This window comes from Solanum stenotomum, chromosome 12 (assembly GCF_019186545.1).
Source record: "Solanum stenotomum isolate F172 chromosome 12, ASM1918654v1, whole genome shotgun sequence".
In the NCBI taxonomy this organism is placed as follows: Eukaryota; Viridiplantae; Streptophyta; class Magnoliopsida; order Solanales; family Solanaceae; genus Solanum; species Solanum stenotomum.
The window spans coordinates 6,662,414-6,685,939 of record NC_064293.1 but is presented as its reverse complement, the minus strand read 5'-3'; the positions used below and the strand labels follow the sequence as shown (position 1 = coordinate 6,685,939).

General features: G+C 37.1%; 1 protein-coding gene across 1 annotated transcript in view; it reads right to left on the bottom strand.

Annotated features, from left to right (window-relative positions):
* Positions 1-23,526, bottom strand: part of LOC125849156 (twinkle homolog protein, chloroplastic/mitochondrial) — a 36,018-nt gene that overhangs the window by 2,265 nt on the left and 10,227 nt on the right. Inside the window, exons 8-20 of the mRNA XM_049529178.1 lie at positions 19,460-19,525; positions 19,258-19,374; positions 18,347-18,394; positions 18,170-18,255; positions 18,012-18,072; positions 17,087-17,269; positions 16,101-16,232; positions 12,390-12,451; positions 9,464-9,547; positions 7,451-7,582; positions 1,059-1,155; positions 829-963; positions 687-754 (exon numbers count right to left, since the gene is read on the bottom strand). Of these exons, the coding sequence (XP_049385135.1) occupies positions 687-754; positions 829-963; positions 1,059-1,155; positions 7,451-7,582; positions 9,464-9,547; positions 12,390-12,451; positions 16,101-16,232; positions 17,087-17,269; positions 18,012-18,072; positions 18,170-18,255; positions 18,347-18,394; positions 19,258-19,374; positions 19,460-19,525 (1,271 nt within the window). The remainder of the gene's footprint in view (positions 1-686; positions 755-828; positions 964-1,058; positions 1,156-7,450; positions 7,583-9,463; positions 9,548-12,389; positions 12,452-16,100; positions 16,233-17,086; positions 17,270-18,011; positions 18,073-18,169; positions 18,256-18,346; positions 18,395-19,257; positions 19,375-19,459; positions 19,526-23,526) is intronic.

The following is a 23,526-nucleotide window of genomic DNA, read 5'->3' as shown; positions in this document are numbered from 1 at the left end:
CCCCTACCCAGCCCCCCACCCCACCCACCCCCCTACCACCCTCCAAATAAAATTTAAGTTTGTTTTTAAAAAATATTTTCAATTTCAAAAATTATTTTCTACTATGGTAAAAATAAAAGATATTTCTCAAAAATATATTTCATTCATAAATCAAACACAAAATCTTTTCCGAAAAATATTTTCTACTCACCAACCAAACATGAGAAAATATCCAAACATGAGAAAATATGTCAAAATTCAACTTGTTTTCCAGGAAAACATTTTCTAGGAAAACATTTTTCTTCATACCAAACACACCCTTAGTGACGATTTTCTCGGCTTTTGTGGCGACTGTTGTCGCCGCTAAAGGTCCAGTTCTTTTGTAGTGAATCCTAGTTGGCAACGCTAGGTGGAAGGATTAGTCCCACGTGGCATGCCATGTCAATAAAAATTTGGGGTGTTAACTCTTGAGGGTATTTGTGGTATCTTAGGATAACAGCAGGGGCATTTTTTATCCCAAAATGTAACGAAGGGTATAAGTGGTCTCTTTCACATAGTTCAGGGGCAATTTTGACCCTTTTCCGTTAAAAATATAAACAGATCTAGTTTCACTATGAGTTCTGAGTACACGGCATGTTGTAAGAAGAAATAATAACATAAAGACTCCATAAAATGTTTGGGGAGTTTGCATTGAAAATATCAAGTACCTGTCATATGATAAGAAGGCATCACCAATTGTTCCACTAACTTTATTCCGTACCTTTCTTACACAAACCTAGAGTATAAAAGAAGAACTTTTAGTAAAATATCTAAGGTAAACAACTAATTATCTTACTAAGCAAAACAAACCTGCACTTGATCCACGGGGCCGGCTGAAGGGTCTCTGTTTCGATGAATAACAATACCATTGTCACATTTGTTTATGAAGTGTGCACTTCCACTAATATCGTACAGATTTGGAGGACCTCCTACCCAATGATGCAACTGGCAAAACATATTTGATGGTCATTGATATTATCGAATTGAATAAGAACAAAGGCAACAAAACAGCAGTAACACAACAATTTAAGTCATTCAACCTGTCTCGGATGTGCAACAAACCAAACATGACAGGAATGATGTTGTGCAAACCGTTTTATCTTCGTCAGCATCTGGCTGACATACTCTGTTTCGGTCCTGAAAAGTTAAATGAATGGTTATAAATGACCCAACTCCAACAAGTCCCAACGAAAGAGACCATGTTCCTAGAGATCTCAATGTTGGAGAAAACTGAATGGTAATGAACATGGAACATTACAACTACAATTTCAATGTTTCAAGCACAAAGAGAACTCATATTAATTTCAAGAGCGAAACATAGTAAAGAAATGAAACAATAGGTAAGAGAGCAACCTAAGGATGTTATCATGATGAAGAGCTGGACAAGAACAAGCATCACCAAGTTGAATATTTCTGTAGGTAATATCTTGAAAAGGGGATATAACCAAGAATCCTGAACTTACAAAAATTTCAGCCTTCAGGGTTGACAAGGGTAATCAATCTATGTGGAGAAAAATGAGTACTCGAGATCTAAGGAAGTAAGAGTTTCCTCTTGAGAAGAAGATGCCGAAGAAGAAAGACCAACCAACAACATTGTAGAATAAACTGGTGCTTGAGATACAAGTCAAAATTCCTAAAGAGCAGGACAAATCTACAGAACAAATTTCAAAAGCAAGAATTATATAGATTGCAGGAGACACTCCAACAGTTTGAAAGTGCCAAGGGGTCAGTTGATAGCCAAGTGCTGAACAGGGTCAAGGCCCAGGGTATTGAAAATTATTCTCCGTTTCTAATGAAATGAAGCAACTGGATGGGATTTGCCAACCAAATGAGGATTGTGGAATTGACGCCCAATCCAACTGGAGGGTAAGTTTCATCCCCTCCTACTCCCCAACCCTTACTTCCCTGCCACTCCCACCTATAACATTTCCTGCGAAATTCATGTTTAGAATCTTTCTCTTCATTAAGGTCAAGATTTACATATGAAGTACCAAGCTGACACAAGATAGTGCAGGACTCAACAACCTTCTACACATCATACCATCAATCTGTCATGTGATCTCTCCTAACAAACTCAAATAGTCAAACTGATCCAACCTATCCAACATACTACTATTACATTAAAAATTAAGTTATGCAAATATTTATTCTTAATTCTAGAAATATGTCTCCTTTTTCCTTCAAAGTAAGCTTTGTTTCTTTGCAGCCAAATGGTCCAGAAAATGCAAATGGGTATGGTCTTCCAAATTTGCTTCAGACGTCTTGAAATCCTTTGGCTTTGCCAGCATTCTAGTAAGCTCTTAATCTTCAGAGGCATCACCCATACCAATAACATTTAGAAACAACACCGAATACTATCTGGAGCACCTGCAATATAGGAAAATATGTTCCACTGTTTCCTGGTTCTCTTCACACAGATGGCATTTACTCTTTAAAAGCAAAACCTCTTTTGCAAATTATTCCAGGCCAGTGAGAAATCCCTAGACATGTTAGCTTTAATAACAGACTAGAAATTTTTAACTGAGAACATCTTGTCCTTGCTAATAGAGCAATTCTCTTTGTTTTGAACAATTGAAACTGAAACCAATTGTTGAAACAGTTGACAGATACCTTCCAATCTCAGTCAATTAGATTCCTTCTGAACTGTAATTGCCAACCAGAATTTGAATGGAAAACTCAGAGATGTAGCCATCCTTAACCATAGAGCAGCTAAAGCCTAAAAATATCTGGAAACCAGTTCTTCAAACTTGTATTACCAATCAAATGTCTGACCAAAATTTAGTTCTGGCCTCATTTCCCACTTCTGGATCAGTATGTTGTAAAAAATCTCCCCCACTCCCCACCCCACAGTACACTTAACCCTTTCCTGACTCCCCCTGCTACTCTTAATCGTGTGGGATTGTCTTCAACCATCCATCTTGCCACAGATAAAATCAATCAACCTTTCCCAGATTTCATGACCACCCTTGTATCTCCACAGTCAATTTAACCAGTAGGCTCTTCCTGTATAATTTCAGTTTTTTCTCTCCCAAACCCCCTGATTTTTACCATTAATGACCACTTCCAATTTTAAGAGATGTATTGTATATTCCTTTTAATGGCATTACCATCCCACAAGAACATATCCCTTATGAAATTCAACTTCTCTCCAATGCTGCAGTTGTAGGTAAAAGGGACATAATAATGTTGGCAGTCCAACTTTTTCTTCTTCTAGTGTTTGCTAGTGCGAAAGAAATGCTCGCACCTGTTCAGCCATCCCAAGGCGTCATTAAATAGAGTAAAACCCAACCTTGTATATCTAGGAATAATAGAACTTCCTCCAGTTTCTGATCCTGACCCTCCTGCCACAGTAGTTTTACCCTTCCAACCTCGATTATGACTGGTATATTTCAGTTGATTCAGAATCGATCTTCAAATTTGCTAAACCCTTGGTGATTGTATCCAAGTGAGCATTTATGGCTTCTTGTCTGGCTAGATTGGCTGCAGGTTTTTCTTGGAACAAGTTCACCAACTGTGCTAGTTGTTGTCGGATTTGGTTTCCCATAACTTTTTTTTATAAGATAAGTGGTATTAATAACAGCATCAAGAAGATGCAAAATTTACAAGATATGGCATTTGAGCTTACAAAAAAATCTCTGGCTGACTATACAAACTATCTAAGCTAGAGCTAATGAGTTAGTAAAATCCTGAAGTTGTTCTGCATTAACAGCAGGATACAAGTTGGACCAACTAAACAAATTTTCAATGCACCTAGTCTTCAAAATGCTCAAAGCAGTTGACTCTCCATCAAAACATCTCTTGTTCCTCTCTAACCAAATACACCAAAAAATACAAGCAAGTATCATAATCCAGATCTTCTTGATGGTTTTGTCAACTTTCCATAGACTTCAACTCTCATATGCATCCTTAACAGTGAGGGGTGTGGTCCAATTGACGCCAGAGAGACAAAAAAGCATGCTCCATAATTCTGAGGCCACCTCACAATGAAGAAGAAGGTGTCTGGGGGTTTCAGTCTCTTTTTTGCACATATAGCATCTGTTTTGGGAACTGAATTTTTCTGTTCTTTATGTTGTCTTGGGTGAGACATGCCTCATATAGAGATATCCAGGTAAAAAAAAACTACCTTAGGTGGTAGCTTGGTCCTCCAAATGAGTTTCCAGGGCTAGTTAGCTATCACGGGGTTTCTAGAATACAACTATTGATACCCTTCCTTGACTGTATAAACTCCTTTCTGGTGTCCCCATTTGAGCTTATCAGCTGCCTGGAGATTAATGTGACAATGTTGTAGTCTAGCAAAAAGGTCTACCAGATCATTCACTTCCAAATCGTGCATATTCCTTCTAAATTTCAGATCCCAATTGATCCCTTCTCTATTAGCAGCAATAACAGAATTGGGATCTTGAGCAATTCTAAACATATCCGGGAAATCCTCCTGAAGAGTGGTATTTCCAAGCCATTTGTTTGTCCAAAATTTTAGGAGTAAACCATTGCCCAATTCAAAGTAAGTGTTCTGATCAAATGTATCCCACAACATCCTAATACTCTTCCACAGTCCCACTCCGTAAGGAAGTGTAGTAATATTTGAGCATCACTGATTCAGCCTTCCATGCTTAGCTATGATGACCTCTTTCCAGATCCCTGCGTTTTCCAAGTTGTATCTCCAAAGCCACTTCATCATCATACTTTTGTTGTGGGCTGCAAGGTTCTTAATGCCAAGACCTCCTTGGTATTTTGGTTTCCCATAACTTCCGTCTCTGATACCAAGTTGTTATGATCCCTTGATATGGATCTAGTTATGGGGACGCTGCAAAATGAATCTGATGTTTTCTTCCCACGACCTACGGTGCTGGTTCGTTAAAAGAGAAGCTGTAATCTCATGAGTTAAAATACTCAAACTGGAATAAGTTTCTGCTTAGATTTCATATGATAAACATAGAGTTTAAATACAATACTGATAAGATAACTACCCCTAGAAACTAGGACACGGTTTCCTAACATCACTGGAGTCCAAAACTACAAATAACTACTTCAAGGAAATAACTACTACTGGAATGAGATGCTGCAAATAACTACTATTGTTTAGGAGCCAAGGAGTGCTAACATTTTGTCAATATTTTTGAACCTTCTCTAAGCCTTAGCCAGCTAATGAAATTTTTTTGTGTTTCTTGTTTCCTTGTTCGATCCACAAAACTCTGGGATTTTATCAGCAAAATAATTCTTCAGACTTTGCCACTTTTTCCAGTTACCTCTTGATAAAATTCCTCTCTATTTCTGCTTGTTCTTCATCAGGAAGCACCCTCTCACCTTGCTCTATCTCTTCCAGAGTAGCCAGAGCCTTGTTTCTCATCTTCCAATAAAAATTAACCCTTTTTCTTCAATCTTCACCTCCTTTGGAATGCTGCTACTGTCTCCCTTCACTTTTAATCTTGCCCATTGAAGATGGTTTTCCGGAGATGTCTCCTCCATTTTTAACCATCCTCCACACTGCTCTCTGATGGCTTTAGATATCTATCTGACCAAAGGTGAAGAGACCCATAGCTTTGACCCAAGTTCATTCTCTTTGTCATCCACTCAAACAACATCCAGCGACTGGAGCCCACCACTCCAAGTAGATTTTTTCTTTTTTCCAGCTCCACTCCCCTTGAAGAACATGTTCCACCATGTATTTTGTTAAGAACTTAAACAAAAATTGACTGTCAGCCATTTCGTAAATGTTCACCCTGAATGCGTTCTTTCAAGTAGACACCAACCACCTTATATCTGATAGTGTTGGTTTTTCATTCAAATCACTGTTAAAATGACTAACCACACATCTGCCCATGTCATCACTCTCAGCCGATGCTTTCCCCTCAGTTATGGTGATTTTATTGTCGCTTGTACTGATCAATGTTCCGTTTGCCCCCTTCGATTGCCATTTACTGGTTCTGACAGTTTCAGCATATGGAATTTCTGGGTCTGTCTTCCGGTCGGACTTGTATCTTTTTGATGAATCTGTTGATCTTAAACGTGATATCCCTATATCAAGCCTTTAATGTCACTTCAGGGATAATAATGACAGATCTGTTGTCTCCTTGTACCGGAAAAATACTTATAAATCTGCTGAAATTGTTGTTTTCCCTCGAACAGAAAAATAGTGCATAATGCTCCTTAAGTTTTCATCTCCTCGTCTGTGCTTCTTTAACCCTTGAAGTTTCCTGTAGGAAGTAACAAATCCACTCCATGGTTTTCTTGTTGAATGTCGTTCTTCGCATCAGATTACGGCTGTGTTCCACCCAGTCGTACCAAGGTTCCAACCCCACCGCAAAATACATTCTGTTCTCGTTGCTGTAAATAAGGGGAAAAAAGGAAGAATAGTAGAAAGGATGGAAAGATATTTTCCAGTGATCAGAAGTCCACCGGATTCAGGACCCCAGCTTGAAAATCTTCTCTAAGAAATTACCTTGGGGGTAGTGCCTGGGAGCCTTCTCTCTCTACTTCTTAACACCACTGTTCCAACTAAAAGTCAATATTTCTATAAGAAACAAAATAAAGAAAAACGGGAATGCTTCACGCTTCTATCCAAGAAGCAGCTGCTTCTTCCACCTTGCCTCGCCTTAGCCTTCTGAAGAGCCAAACCCTACTTCACGTAGATTTTACATGACTGCATCCAACTCCATCTAGCTCTTAAAAATTCGGGAGACCAGAGAGCGGTACAAACCCCAGTCCATCAAAACCTCACAAGCAGTCCCTTCAATTTAGTTCACTCGATTCAATAACTACCAAAAGCTTAAGTGTTTTAACAATAAGACAAATAGGAGAAAAGGTTTTCTAAGAATTGCACAGTTTGATTATTCCGTCAAAGCTTGGGGTTTAAATAGTGTGTACAAGAACCCTACATCTTATATTTCTCTTAATCACAAAGTTACACAGATTAACCTTTCTAGATAATATAAGAACCTTCCGTATTTACACTCTCAACAATAGGAAAAGGAAAGATTTCCCTTCTTTCACTTATGGCCACATCATTCTCTCTTGCATTTAAAAATTCAAGGAACACATCTTCTGATTTTCGAAGCACAACAAAGACAAGAATCCATGATTCTTTTGGAATTTCACTTTCCTTGCTTTACTTCTTGGAATCTGCTAGCTTGTCAAGATCCTTCAGCAGAATGGGCTACCAAAAGACTGCTTTTAAATGGAGCATCAGATGGCAGCAGTATGAGGAAAAGAATAGTGGTAGCAAACAAATATAAGCGAGGAGAAACTGCAAAGAGAACGTAGAAATTCACCCTATACAAGGTATCAGCACAATATATCCTCAAGCAACTACCAAGAACAGGCAGCAAGAAGCATTTTAAAATTGAGCTACACATTTTGTTATCCTGGGATCATCAGGAGACTGCGTGTTAATATGGATTCACCAACCATAAAATATGCATAAAAGGTTACTCACTGGCTTGAAGGACGTTGATGATCAAGTTCATTGTATGGGTCAATTACAAGTCCATTCACCCCATGTCTTAAAACTGCAGCTTTTGCAAGCGAGAGAACCCAGTCAATATTCGGTAGGCAATCATTCTCACACCTGTTCAATTAACCTACTTTCTGGTTAGTGAAGAAAAAAGAGATTCAACAAACAAAAAAAAGAAAAGATAGCTCAAGAAGTAAACTTCTTCAGAATACAAGATTCAAATAAAAAAAGAAAAAGATGGTGCAAGGTTATGCGCTTTCCCTAGCTTAAGCGGCAAGGCATGTGCCTCATTACCCATGGGCTCTATCATTAAGTAGGTAATACTAAACAATAAATATAGTTAGTAAACTGACATATTATTTGCTAAAAAGACAGTATGAATGAATTTTTAGTAATTATGGATAATAAATAAAAAAATTAGTCTAAGAAAGCTAGCCCAAAAAACATAAATTGCAAAAAAAAGATGCTAAGAAAGCTAGTTCAAAAAACTTAAAAATTAAATCTTTCCATCTGAATTAGAGATTTAAAATAGTTTTAAACTTGATTGAAATTGATTTTCACTTCATACATTTCATTTAAGTACAAAATTTTCAGTTGTTTTGTCCAAATCAGTGTTAGTATTTGTAGAGATTTTTCCATACCACAGGCACACAATCTTTCCTCATTAGTGAATCTCTTTGTTAAAGCTCACACTTAAATTTTTCTTTGCACTTAAGACACCAATAGGCTATGACGCATTTTTTTGCTTTCACCTTTACCTACTCCGTTTAGAATATACAAGAAAAGCTAATAAAGAAATCATTGAGATATTTAAAAAAGCAGAAGAGAAGTACAGTAGCAACAATATGATGACTTGCACACCATATGAACAAGATGACTACAAAGAGATTACTGAAGATACATGGGGAATAGTCAGATAGAAAAAGGCCATATTTTCCTCTCTCTCTCTCTATTTTCTAGTTTTAAAGTTTGATGCAAAGAAGAGACCATTATTGAATTGTGTTGTTGTAATAATTACATTAAATGTGTTTTTCTTCCACATCGCATTGCTTCACCCATTAAGAGCAATAACACCTCGTTCACATCATTTTGTTGCTTGATCACAGTAAAAAAAGATGGACTTTGAGCCTAACTCAATCCAAAAGATAAACTCATGAGGTGAGAATAGCCAAGACCGTTATTTTATAAGGATTTCTCAAGATCATATAAAAAGACAGCAACTCATACACCCAAACCAATCTGGGATCTAATACCCCGTCACATTTCCAGGTTGGATATCATTACATGGACAACATGAGATATAAGGCCCTAATATTGAATCTATAAAGATATGACACATGGGCCTAACTCAACACCAAAAGATAGCTCATGAAGGAAGGATTGTCCAAGTCCACATAAGCAGACTGTCAATCCATTCCCCAACCAATGTGGGACTTTAACCCCCCTTCACGCCCAGACCCAACTGGGGCGTGGGCCAGGAGCCCAAACAAGGATGGACATGGCTCTGATACCATGAAAAGATATGACACCTAGGCCTAAATCAACCCCAAAAGCTAGCTCATGAGGGGAGGATTGTCCAAGTCCATATAAGCACACCACCGGTCCATTCCCCAACCAATGTGGGACTTTAACCCACTCTAATAGGATCAACCATGAAATAGCAATGGGTCTCTTATACCATGTAAAAAAATGCACTTTATGCCTAACTCAACCTTATGAGGTGAGGATTGCTAAATACCAAATAAGGGACAATAGTTTATTCTCTCAACTGATGTGGGACACAAAAGATAACACTAGATTCCTAATTGGATACTACCTATTCAAAACATGGCATCCTTAATGTATATACACAATCAGTTAATCCAGGATTGTCATTAAATTGAACTACGAAACATGGAGAGTAAGCTTAGAGAACATAAGTCAGTTCCAAATAGAAGTCAGTCAGATCATTAGGCAAGCGTCAAGATTCATATTTTAGGAAATTGCCACCATCACCTTATGAGGAAAAATGTATCACTGAGCCATTGCTTTCCCTCTTCAAACTCCTGAGCGCTCATCCGTTCAACAGATTCTCCATATCTGCATTGCCAATGATCAAAACATTAACATACAAATTAACAATGAATAAAAGATAAATAATTTCAGAAGTATGAGTAAGATATTTCTCTTGTGCAACAGAAAGTCAAGTTTTGCTTACAGGAAAAAAACTGAAAGAGGAAAACAACAAAAGCTTTACAAATAAGTAGCAGGATATGACTATCCCAACTTCATAGACCAGCGCACAGAGAAGTTATAGTGGGTTGATATTCTAGAAAGATAAAAAAAAAGGCTGTCGGTCCAACCAGTAAGTTATGCTTGCAAAGAATGAAAGCTTCAAACATGTGCCACACATTTGCAAGAATGGGAAGCAGCCTGTTTATGATACCTAAATTATTATTTTTTGGAAACCAGTTACTATTGTGTGTATAAGATAAGGTGCGCAAAATAGTACATGGGTTGTACTGTAACCATATTTACAATTGTACTCCAGAAGATAAACTCACTTACCTTTATATTGACTCTAGAACATCATAATAGAATCAGTATCATCCAAGTATATCTGTTTACACCAAAAGTTGAATATAAAAAGACAGATCAATTTGATCTTCTGCATACTATTCTCTACTAAGTTGTTCGGACTCAAGTGCGGGTGTCCGATACGGGTGCAAATCTAGAGGTCGGGTTCTTCATGATCTAATTTTTAAGATTCGGGGATATGGATCCATGTATGGATACGGGTGCGGGGATTCGCCTAAAAATAATTAAAATATCTAAAAATAAAGTTATAAAACCTAAATTATGAGATATTATGTGGAGAACTTGAGGAGAATCCTGGAAGGAGATTATAGGAAAAGGAGTGACATAGAATTTCTATATAAAAGGTATTCCATTTTCTTTAATTTCACCTTAGTTTTTGTATTGGTTACAGAAATCATTAAAACTGTCCAGACTTTCCCCATCGGTTTTGGTCAAAGTACCCAGAATCAGTTGACCAAATCGAACATGGATCCCACACCCACACCCATGTCGTGTCGACACGGGTGCGACACCAAAAGTGAAGAGTCCAAGCAACTTAGATTCTCTATATTTTCAAAACATATCCTTCCAGATTGTCCACCAGATGCAAGCAGGGACAATTCTCCATCTACTTCTGTTATTTGCCATAGATCCTTCTTCTTCCCAACTCTATAAAGCTTTTGTAATCTTCCGGGCATTATCCAGAATATGCCTTTCAGGTCAAATAAAATTCTCCACAGTTGTTCTGTCACTTTGCAATGAAGGCATAGATGGCGAACTCTGCTTTAACTAAAGACAGAAAGCATCTGGGACACATCGTGATCTTTATTTTCATTAAATTGTTCTTGGTGAGGACAGCTTTCTTAGTCAAGAGCCACACAAAATAAGCTACTTTGTGTGGGATACTAGTTCTCCAAATATGCTTCCAAGTCCAGTTATCAATCTACTGACTTTGTGTGGGACACTAGTTCTCCAAATATGCTTCCAAGTCCAGTTATCAATCTACTGATTAGACTGATTCATCATCTTGTGTGCTACATTCACCTTGAAGTCACCACTGTTGCAACCTTGCCACCTCAATACGCTTTACCCTGCCTATAACCCACTGAAGGATGATATAAAACTTTATCCTGTCCATTTCTTAATCATTGAGTGATCTTCTGAAAGCAAGTAATATCCCAATCTTGAGGTGTCCACATTTCTTCTATAGTCTTCTGTTGGTAAGCACAAGACTGAATATGTCTGGAAAGTGTGATTTTAGAGTCCCTATGCCATGTCAATAGCCTCACAAAAGCTAGTTTTGCTAACATCATAAACTTTGATCTTTGGTTTGCTCTTCATTTCACTCCAAAAGGCCCTAGTGGATCTCCATATACTAACCCCATCTGGTGTATCAACCTCCTTAGTCGCCCATTAGTCTTCCTCCTCATCTTATACATTTATAACTTTACCCCACAATCCTGATTCTCATTGGTAAGTCTCCACACCCATTTCATATTCAAAGCTTTATTGTGAATCTTTAAATTCCTAATTCCCAGACCCCCAAATTTCTTTCCAAAAGTCGGAGCTTTCCATTTGACTAGATGAAACCCTTTCTTTTCTTTGTTACCTTACCAAAGGAATGCTATCCTAATACTGTCCAGCCTCTTAATGACATCATGTATGTAGGAGGAGCATCTAAGACTGAGTAAATGAGTGTCAACCTACCACCAAGAGATAAGTACTAAATCTTTCATTTAGCCAATTTCTTCTCATAGTTTCTAATAACACGTCCCAAATTCCTTTAGATTTAATTATTTCTCCCCGTGGCAATCCTAAATAAGTAATTGGTAAAGTACAAACTTCTCCACCTGAATTGTTGTGTTGTCTGTGTGACTTCATTGGGTGAGAAATAACAAGTTTTTCCTCCAGTTGATGAGTAAGCCAGACACCCCTTGCCTTATTCAATAGGTAGCTCATTCCTTCCCTAGCTAGTATGAAAAGAAATGGAGACAAAGAATCACCCTTCCATTTTATTTAACTACCTAACAACCAAAAGATATAAAACAACATGAGAATTTTATGTTTTTCTCCTATTCCACATAAATATAGTTTGTCAAACAGCTTCTAAATATATAGATAGCACTTCCATTCTCTGTCTTCTCAACATTCTTATAAACTTAATGCCTGAATGATACTACATTCTATTATACAAATTAGAGTACAAATAGGCAACTTATCACCATCTCCATTTTCTCAATGATACCGAATATGTAATTAAAAAGGTGTAATGCAACAAGTATGTTGCAAGGCATCTTGCTTGCATGTAGCAATACTAAAAAGAAAATGACAGAGACTTAAGAAGTATAGGATGTTTCCTACTTGCCTCACATCAAAAAAAGGTTTCTTTATGTGCTTCTCCAAAAGTTTCCTAGCATGCTCCCGTACCTACAGATCAGTAAAGCAAAAAAAAAGTAAGAAAAAACAAGCAAACACAACTGGGCAAGGGTGAATGCGCTGAAGCGTACTGGTAAAAAAGAAAAAAGAAAAGTGGAATACCCTAATTTTATGAAATAATATTTAGTGAAAGGTGAAGGCTGGGCTGTAAAACAGCTCTTTCTCACAGATTTTAAAAGCTCACATTTAGCACTAAAGAAAAACTAAAGTGATAGTTGACTATGATAAAACTCAAGAAAGATAAAGTAATATGGAGAAGAAAAAATTCTTTCACGCACCGACAAAACCGAAAGCGCCCCTTCTTTCAAAGAGAGTAGGACGGGTTATTCACATTTCATTTTATGATCAGAGGCGTGATTGGGAAACCATTCTAAACACAATTAACCTTTGAAGCATTTGGGGTGGCAACACAATAATGCAAGTATTAACATTGGTCCAAAACAAAACTACACGAGCTGAAACATTATTTAAGCAATATTTTCATCTTGTTTCACAAGAATTCAAGATGTAGGATTTACTTGGTTTGACAGCATAAATTGAATCTGATTATTCTAATAAGTGACTGTTAAATAATCTATTTGAAATTAACTAACTTCGTTGGTATACCTGTCATTATTAGCTCAAAGTTTGACTTTAACACAATCAAACACCAAAAATTAACATGATTGATACAACATCATCTATGCCTAAATAACAATCGGGTTGGATTCGGCAATATGAATTCTCCATATCACTATGCTCCACTTTAACTTGTTCATTACTAATAAGAGATGGACTTTAGGCCTAACTTTATCCCAAAAGCTAGCTCATAAGGTGACGAGTGTCTAAGACGATAAAAAGGAGACCAGTTTTGCATCCGACAACCAAGGTGGGACTTTAACCACCTTGTTGCACGTCTTAGACCTACCAACTAAAGTGTAAACACATAATATGGAGGCCCAACATCGAGTAAACCGAAATTGGAATGGGTTTGATACTAATATCATGATAAAAAAAAAATAGACTTTGGGCCTAACTCAACCCTGAAAAATAGCTCATTAGGTGAGGATTTCCCAAGACAACAAGAGGAGTTAAGAGATTTCTAACAATTAAAATCCTCATTCAGTGAGCAGCAAGGTTTGTTGTACCTGATTGCATATAATTAGATGTGGTTTAAGTTGCTCGGACTGGGGGATAGGCATCCGATATGATTGCAGATGTAGAGGTTGGATCCTTCATGATCTAAATTTTAAGATTCGAGGATATGGATACTGATGCAGGATTCGGCTAAAATAATTCAAATATCAAAGTTATGAAAATATGCCTAAATTATGGTGGACAATTTGGAAGGAAAGGAATGCACGACTTTTTGAGAGCAAGTATGAATCTGTCATTATTATTAAGCACAAATGCATCTCTTACTTTTTTGTGTGAGATGACTATTCCAAATGATATAGAAGTCATGATAGATTTCTTGAGTTTATTGCGCAGTTAGCACTTAGCAGTGATGTTGACTTGTAAATATCATTAAAGCACCTTCTGGATGTTGACTTTCTAATCCAAATATTTGCCTAAATTATGATTTCCCTAACTTATGTTTTGATGTTTCAGAAATCATTGCATGTGTCTTGAATTTCTCTATCGATTTTGGTCTAAGTACCCAAAATTGATTAACTAGATCTGGTAAGAATCCCACACCGATGTTGTGTCAACATGACTGTGGCGCCAAAAGTAAAACGTCTGAGCAACTTAGGATGTGGCAACAGAGGTAAGTCAAATTTCAGGAGTCAGCAAAGATGCTAAATTTCATCCGAAGACAAAGTTTCTCCTGAAACCATTCCCCTGAATGTCTCCACATTTTCTACAATATTAGCCAAACCCCTTGATGGGCACACGTTTCCCCCCATGACCTCTTGTTGTTCTTTCATGTAGTTTTCAACATGTCTCCTTTGTATGTCTTGGCTTTCCACAATAATCACAATGCAAGTAATCTTGTCAGAAGGAATCGTCTTTGGTTGTTCATGACTCATGAGAGACAGTTAACACACAGTTCTCAATTAAAGCCTGATACAACAGGACACCTCGTGGTCTCTCTTCATGTTGACAGACTCATGCATCCTCAACAGAAGGAAAAGGAACTTTAACAAGCACTTAAACTGTGGTCTGATCATACGATTGGTTCAACCAGTCAGAAAATATAACACCAACCAACACCAATATAAGACAAAACCCAATAGTGATCTGCTAATTTTCAACAGATTGATATTCTTGAGATAATTTTTGGGCTGGCCAGGCACATGCGACACCGACATCAATGGGAATACACTTATCAAAAAAAAACATGAGATAATTTCTTCCATGTGATTCGTATCTTTTAATACCTTTCATCACTGTAATGTTGTCACTTATAAACCAGTGTTTTGGGATATCAATGTAAGACATGGTCAAACCAACTCGGACAATCTTCTCTCAGTTTATCCCTGTTGTGGTATTTGAACCTTTTGTTGGATGTAATTATTTCAAATCTTGTCTAAAGTTGCACGACTTAATATCCAAATTTACACGATATTCATCTTGTAGATATGTTGAAACATAGTGGTCAAACCCTCACCCCTTTTACCAATTCTTTTTTACTTCAACTTTACCCTTAAATACTAGCTCAATGCTAATTCTCACTCTTTGTACTTTTACATATATACCATAAGACCATGATATTTTAATTTAAAACGTCGGATTAACTTGTGTGAATTGTGAACATCAACTCTTCCCTTTCTAAGATATCCAGTAACTCTGTTGACTTCTTTATCGACAAAACTATATTCCAAGTTAGTAGCCTTTTTCTCGTCTCTTTAATGTCTTGTAGACATACAATGACCTAATATCAACTCACCTCCTCTTTGTAGTATCCACTAACTTATTGACTTCTCTTTCAGCTCACCAATGCTCAACAACCTATCCGAATTTGACTCTTTGCTCTAGCTTCTTTACCATCATCATCCATTAAGATGCCGGAACCCTTTTGTATCTAACACCACCCAGCACCAATATGGGGAGGATAAACCTTTTTAGGCCTCATAAGATAATATTAACTCACATATGAATGTGAAACTCACACATGAATAGTTGATTAATGGAGTTGACACAATTAAAACTAATACAGCTTACACAAACCAAACAAGCTTGTAAAGACAAGTAGGACTGTAACGGTTTGACTTAAGGATTCTCTCAACACCTAGTTAGTACAATAGGACTAAAACATTACTTATGCTTATCCAAATTGCAAAATGATTTAGGGATCTAGGCAATCTTCAACCAATAAGCAAGGCACAAAAGTAAATCACTTATTTTATTTTTATTTTTTTTAGAAATACCCCATAAAACTTTAAGCAATCTAATCCTTGTGCAGGTTATATATCTTGGAACTTGAAGATCCAGATAATGCAGAAATATGTTATCTTTTGCATGACATCCTGCAATGCTATACTACCAATAAATCTTTCTAGAGGGTAACAATTAAGAATCTTCGTAGGATCCATTTATCACAAGCCTCATCTAGTTAACTGAGGTAGCAAAAACAACTCGGCAACTAATTTCTAATGAATTCAATCACTCTCATTTATCCTAGCTTGATATGATGAGAAACAGATTTATAAGTGCCTACCCTGTTTTCCATAGAGCAAAGTGCAAATTTCCAGCCAACACTGTGATTGAGATTGCATAAAAGAGCATCAATCCACTCACTCTTCCCCGAGTTTGGGACTCCTGTAACAATAGTCAACTCTCCAGGCACAACCTGTACAGAATCAACAAGAAAGAAACAAAAATCAGCCAGTCTGTAGAATTTCATGTCTTGGTTTCATGCTGGTATGCCAATAATAAGTCTCAATCTAGAGTAATAATACGTTTTCAGAATGTTATGCTGAAGAATAGGATTATGTATCATTTCTCGGGGACAGTTCAGTCATTTTGGTTCTTTACTTCAGTACCTTAGTCTTTAGGTAATATACTAGTGTCACAACGCCAGTTAACACTGTACCATCCCTCTCCATTCCCCAGAATCTCTCATCTTTTTTTTGTTCACTATGTTACTTTTTTGCCTTGTAATTTAAGTAACTATTTTATTTGGATAACACTGGTGCTCAAGTTAGCTTGTGCACACCTCCACTAATCTCCACCAGGTACCTACTACTTCCCACCAACAGGAGTACTAGGTAATTCAGCCCACCAAGATTAGGCAGATGGGAAGAAATAACCTTGTGTTTGCTCTGTTGGTTTCGAACTTTGATTGCCAAGGTTGCCACTCCAACTTTTCAACTGCTAGACCACCTCCTTGGGGACTTGATTAAGTAAATAACCTTATTGAAGTGATACACAAAATCCTCTAATACAAAGTGTACAAAAAATGAAGAGAATCTAATACAAAGAAGACTATCTATGCTAACTGGGATATCACATATGCTCCAAAAGTATACCCAAAAAGAAAACCTTCCATTAAACTTTCTTTACATAATTGTCAAATCTAATTGGTATATCACAAACCCCTACAACATAGCTGGCATCCCTGGCATATATACACATATATCCGTATGCTATTTAAGTACTGAGAGACTAGAGACACACTTAGTTCCCAAATAAGAACCCACTCACATTGTATAGTTGATTTAAGGACCTCCATCCAGTTGGAACCCCAAGCTCGTAGCCAATTGTTTGGTGATAATATGCATCAATCTCAGTAAAGTAATTTTTAAAGTCGAATAATCCTTGTATCGGGTACAGCTCTGCACCTTCAATAACCTCCCTCAGAGCACCAGGCCCCAGACACATAAGTACCTATTAATGCCCAAATGAAGAAGGATAAACTTGAGGTTACTGAGAGTCATAAAGAAAACAGGTGAAATGAGTATCTTTGATGCACAAAAATGAGTAAGATAACTAGAAAAGTATTATCAGTTGGTAAATCGAAACTCATAATGGCTAGAAATAGGTTACAAAGGATCTAGCATACAAAGATTTGCGCATGTCAAATCATGAGCATAGTTTACCTCCTGTCCATATTTATCAAAAAGGAGGTTTTCGTTTTGCCCCAGGAAGAACGTTATTGTGGAGACATGATATAAACCGACTATAGAATTACATAACTGTGTGTCAGTAACAGATGGAGTAATTTCATTGAGAGAACTACAAAGCGGTTATGCAACCAATATTTGCAAACAGATGCTACTTTGAGAAACAAGAGAAATGTCATTCAAAACAACTCTCAATTTTAAATTTCAAAAAAAAAAAAAACTCTCAATTTTAATTTCAAAAAAAAAAGAACAACTCTCAGTTTTACTAGTGCTTGAAATTAAAGTAGACTTAACAAGACTGCTATTAACTATAAACTTGCATTCCATATCAAAAATCAAAACATAAAATTGAACAGAACAAATTCCAACCAAGGGGCTTGGAGAAAGTACACAACTGTCAATCAAAAATCAGAAAGCTCGTGGAGTATGAAAAAAGATCTGATTCAAGAAATTCTTTTTTTCTTCTCCTATAAGCAAATAGGTAAGAAAATTCCATGCATGAAGACCTCATTTGCATCTTTGAAGTGGTCTATAGTGCTCTTTTTTGGCCATGTAACTCGCCAGCACCTACATTGTCAAAGAGAAAGAGTTGAGAGCACTCATTATTTTAAGGTATAATATATCAAAACTACCATCAGTGTCACTGGAATAAAGTACACTAGACCTTTCTCTCCCTAACCGGCGGGCAAGCTCTTCAGCTAATGCTTGACCAGGTGGATCCCCATCAGTTGCCAGTATTATGCGAGATGCCTATAAATGGTGAAAGAACAAAAACTTTCTTGTTACATGACTGATACATAATAACATAGGAAACATCAACAGCAAAGAGGGGTCTTCAAACCTTTTCCAAATATTCTTTGCAGTTCCAAAGATACTGATACTTTGTGTCCTAGCTTCACAAAATGCACCAAAAGGAGCATTAGTTCCACAATATGTTAAAATGTCAGCTAAATTATACAAATATAAGGAGCAGAGCTCTTCTCTGCACTCTTATAAAGGATGGAGCAAAAGCAGCAGAATGTGGATGAGGATACACAGTAAATACATGCATGAATCGAAAAAGGTACACATGGTCACAATGCAATAAGGGGTCGTTTGGTAGGATGCATTAGAAAAAATAATACATGCATTAGCTTTGTGTACTACTAATACTTTGTTTGGTACATCTTTTCAACCTATGTATAATAATACAAGATTCTATTTGGTATTATGATATGTATAACTAAATACATGGGAAAACCATGGTATTAGCAATGCAGGGGGTTCTAATGCATGCATTAGCATGGTTAAAGTAACAATTACCCCTCTTTCCACCGTATTTGTAAACAAATGCAATGTTTTATTTTAAATACATCAAACCAAACACTGCATAAGAAATACTCTCGCATAACTAATACAATCATTACTATACACCATATTCCGCACTATTCTTATACAACTTACCAAGCAATCCCTAAGAGGATGAACTGGTCAAGATAATAGGCATACTACAATTAGGGAGGGGGGGGGGGGGGGGGGGNNGGGGGGCAAAAGAAGAAGGAGAAAATTAGAATTTATAACTCTAGAGTCTAGCCTGAAACCATAAAAGGCTGATTAAAAACTAAGAAACTGAATGCATGAGAATTGAGCTGAGATAAGACATCCTTCTCAAAGATAAACAAAAGTTGGTTACCAGATCCATAAACACAAAAGTTTTCATGATAAAGCATTTACTTAAAAATTCATAGTTAAGACAAACCATAGAAGAAAAACCTTATCAACAGGCGGCAAATCTTTATCTGAAATAGATGGAGGAGCGCCATCTGGAACGCTCACACAATTCCGAAAGCCTGCTTCTTCCATAGCAAGCTTGTCCATCTCACCCTCAACCTAACATAAGAGAAGTAGGCAATAGATATTACCAGAAGTGAAAAAGCCTTTTCAAAAACGAAATGATGAGTGAATCAGAAGTTACAATGATGATATCACTTGCTCCCTTTATATCGTCGAGACCATAGAATATTTTTAAAGTATCAGCTTCCTGCAAATGAACAGCATATTAATGAGGTCCAACTAATAACAATTTATGTATCAGTTTTCCGCATCCAACAATATAATAATAACAACAACATACCCAGTGTATCCCACAAGCGGGGCTGGTGAGGGTAGAGTGTACGCAGACCTTACCCCTACCTGGGAGGTAGAGAGGTTGTTTCTGATAGATCATTGACTCAAGAGTAAGCATTTCAAAGCAGTCCAAAAAAAGAAATAAGAAGCGAAGAAGCCATGGGGCATTTTCATGGACTGGACGAGAGAGAGTCATTTCGAACTCCTTCTGCCCTTGGGGCGAAAAAAAATAAAATTAAAAAGCATGACAGTTTGCTGAAAAGAAATGAATAATCACTACGACAAAATAGTAAGGCAATCGAAGTACGAGAAAAAATTAACAGATAGTAACAAAAGTTAAAGGACAAGAGCCTACAAGAGTAGTGTACATACTACTACTGATATGAAAGGAAAAGCTAGGCAACACACAACTAGTTACTAAAAAGCTAGGCAACACACAACTAGTTACTAAAAAGCTAGGCAACACACAACTATCTACTAACCTTCTACCCTAATTTGTGCCCTTCATAACCTTCCATTTAATGTCAAGTCCTCAGTAAGCTAAAGTCATGTCATGCCTTGTCTAATCACCTCTCTCCAATAATTCTTCTGCCTATCTCTACTTCTCCTAAAACTCACCAAAGTTAACATCTCACACCTTCACACAGGGCATCCATGTGTCTCCTCTCACATGCATGAACAACCTTAGCCTTGCCTCCCTCATCTTGTTCTCTAGCGAAGCCACTCTCACCTTGTCCCAAATATCTTCATTTCTAATTCTGTCTCTCCTAGTATGCCGACACATCCGTCTCAGCATTCTCATTTCCACAACTTTCAATTCTGAACATGTGAGTTTTGACAAGCCCATACTCAATCCCACACAACATTGTTGGTCCAACCACCACTTCGTAGAACTTACCTTTAACTCTTGGTGGCACCTTCTTATCACACAAGACACCGAATGCGAGCCTCTATTTCATCCACCCTGCACTAATTAAGCCAGTGACAACCTTGCCAATTTCTTGATTAATTTGAATTATAGACCCAAGATACTTGAAACTTCATCTCTTATGGATAGCCTGTGTGTCAAGCCTCTCTTCCACGCTTGCCTCATGGGACGCATCCTTGAACCTGCACTTTAAGTACTATATCTTGGTTCTGCTCAACCTAAACCCTTTAGACTCATTTGTCTCTAAACCTCACGTCTAGCATTAACTCCATTGTGAGTCTCATCAATAAGAACTATGTCATCTGCAAATAACATACACTAGGACACCTCACCTTGGATATGCCGCATTAATTCATCCATCACCAAGGAAAATAAAAATGGTCTAATTGTGATCCTTGGTACAAACCCATCACCAATGGGAAGTGGTCAGACTCTCATCCCACTGTCGGCTGTCCTAATCTCAAGTCTTGTCTCCATCATACACCTCTGGCATCCAAGCATGAGTCTCATCCCACTATATTGACTCGGGTCTTGGCTCCATCATACATGTCCTTCATCATACACCTCTAGCCTCCAAACATCTCCATAGAACCTTCCTCGAGACTTGTCGTATGCTTTTTATAAGTCAATGAACACAAAGTGTAAGTCCCTTTTTCTCTCCTTATATTGCTCCACCAGTCTCCTTACAAGATGAATGACCTACATAGTTGATCACTCCAACATGAATCTGAACTAGTTCTCAATAATATATATGCCCCTCATAACTTTCATCTCCACCACCCTCTCCAAAACTTCCATCGTGTGGGTTAATACCTGACACTTCTATAGTTATTACAATTATGAATGCCACCCTTGTTCTTGTACAAGGGTACCAATATACCCAACCTCCATTCTTCAGGCACTTTTGTTGTCTTAAAAATGACATTAAACAACCAGCCAGTCACTCCAAGTATGCCCAGTCTGCATTCTTCCAAAATTCCACTAGAATCTCGTCTGGCCCAATTGCCTTTCCCCTACTCATCTTATGAATATCACCCTTAATCTCCACAACCGATATACCCCTACAATACCCAAAATCACAACGACGCGAAGAGCTTTAATTTTCCAACACAATGTTTATGTCTCCCTCTTTGTTGAAGAGTTTATGGACGTCTGACTGCCATCTCGGCCTAATGAGTGCCTCCTCCACCAGTAATGAGCTTGTCGATGTCAAGTTTTAGATGACCCACTTTGTTGGACTTGTCAACGCCATTTGGCGATCTCCCTCTTTCCTTACAACCCTTATCGCCCTTCAACTTCACACCAACATCAAATTTCCACACCCCAAGAGGTGGGTAGTCACATAGAAGTTGTCGGACAGTAGCAGGGGTCATAGACCAAGCAAAGAACCTGGATGATGTTCTCCATAATTGAGATGCCTTCTGTTATGGTCAAAACATCGGCTCTGTGGGTTGGTCCAGCATAATTAGTGAACTGAAACTCACTTTGGTAAGCTTAGATTTTTCCTATGCTTGCACAGAACCAAAGAATCCCTGAAAAATTGCCGAAAAAAGGTACCCTTATTGGAAAAAGTTGTTGGAGCAATAGTTTACGACTAGGTGGGATCGAAAAAGAAAGGAAAAAGAGAAGAGGTGGTTTCTGGTGATCAAAAGATCACTGGAAAAGAAATCTAAGTTCAAAAAAGGTTTACCACATTGCCTTTGTAATAGTGCTCGGAAAACACGAAAATGAAACTTAAAAGCAAGGTTACTAATGTGAAAAAAGAAATAAGACAATGCGCTAAGAGATTGAAAATGGCCCTGTAAATAGTGAAATAAGGAAAGAAGAAGAAGGGAAGAAAGGACTGCAATTTTAAAAATAAATGACATGGTGTAATCAAAAGAAAAAAAAATTGTTAATATTTGACACGTCATCTGCTTGGCACTTATGCACGGGTGTGTATCACTTCCAACTATGAAATTGATATTATATGTCTTAAGGTAGTATTCCATTTTACACAAGATTAGGGGTGTAAAAGGTCACTTGTAAAATAAGAGTTTGTACTGACTTATTCAGACACGTTTAGGGGGTATTGTATGTATTTTCCAAATTTAAATTTAGACTTAAAAGATAAATAACTACCTATCTTGGAGAAAAAAAAAGCAGTTGGAATTGTCTATGAGACATTGAAAGATAATAAAAATAAATAAATTGAAAAAATACATAGAATGATTAAGATATTATAATATTTTCATTATATTGTCGTATGGGTAACAATTAATACTCCTTTTGTCTTAATTTATACAATTCACTTTCCTTTTAAGTCAGTCCCAAAAAGGATGAAACATTTCTATACAAAGTAACATGTTAACTCAAAATACCCATTTTACCCATAATGAAATTATTTATAGCCACAAAACATCGACTTATTTTAGACCACAAATTTTAAAAAAATTTCTTTCTTAAACTTTGTGCTAAGTCAAACTACAACACATAAATTGGGATGGAGAGAGTACACAGATAATGACCAAAGGTGATTATGATAACTTTTACAAACATTTTCTGAGATATAAAGTTTGTCCAAGAAAGAAATTGAACTGACAATAGCCAATAGGTGATAAATAGTTGGCAAACAGAATTGATAAAATTAAAACTACTTTTTCTTGCACTACAATAACATAATCATATTATGGATAATATCAAGTAACTAAAACCGAAATAGATAATAGAAAACCAAATTGCACCCAAGGGTGTAGCATAATGGTTAATGAAATGAGTTGACAACCACGATGTCCAGGTTCAAATATCCCAGCAGAGACAAAAACCATGATGATTTCGTCTCATCTATCCCAGCCTTGGTGGATAAAGTTACCCCATATTGTGGAAGGTCGTAGGTAGGTCGTAGAATTAGTAAAGGTGTCACAAATTGGCACGGACACTATGATTATAAAACATAAAAAAAATCCAAGAAAATATTTTCCTGCACAATTGCTCCAGTGCTTTTACCA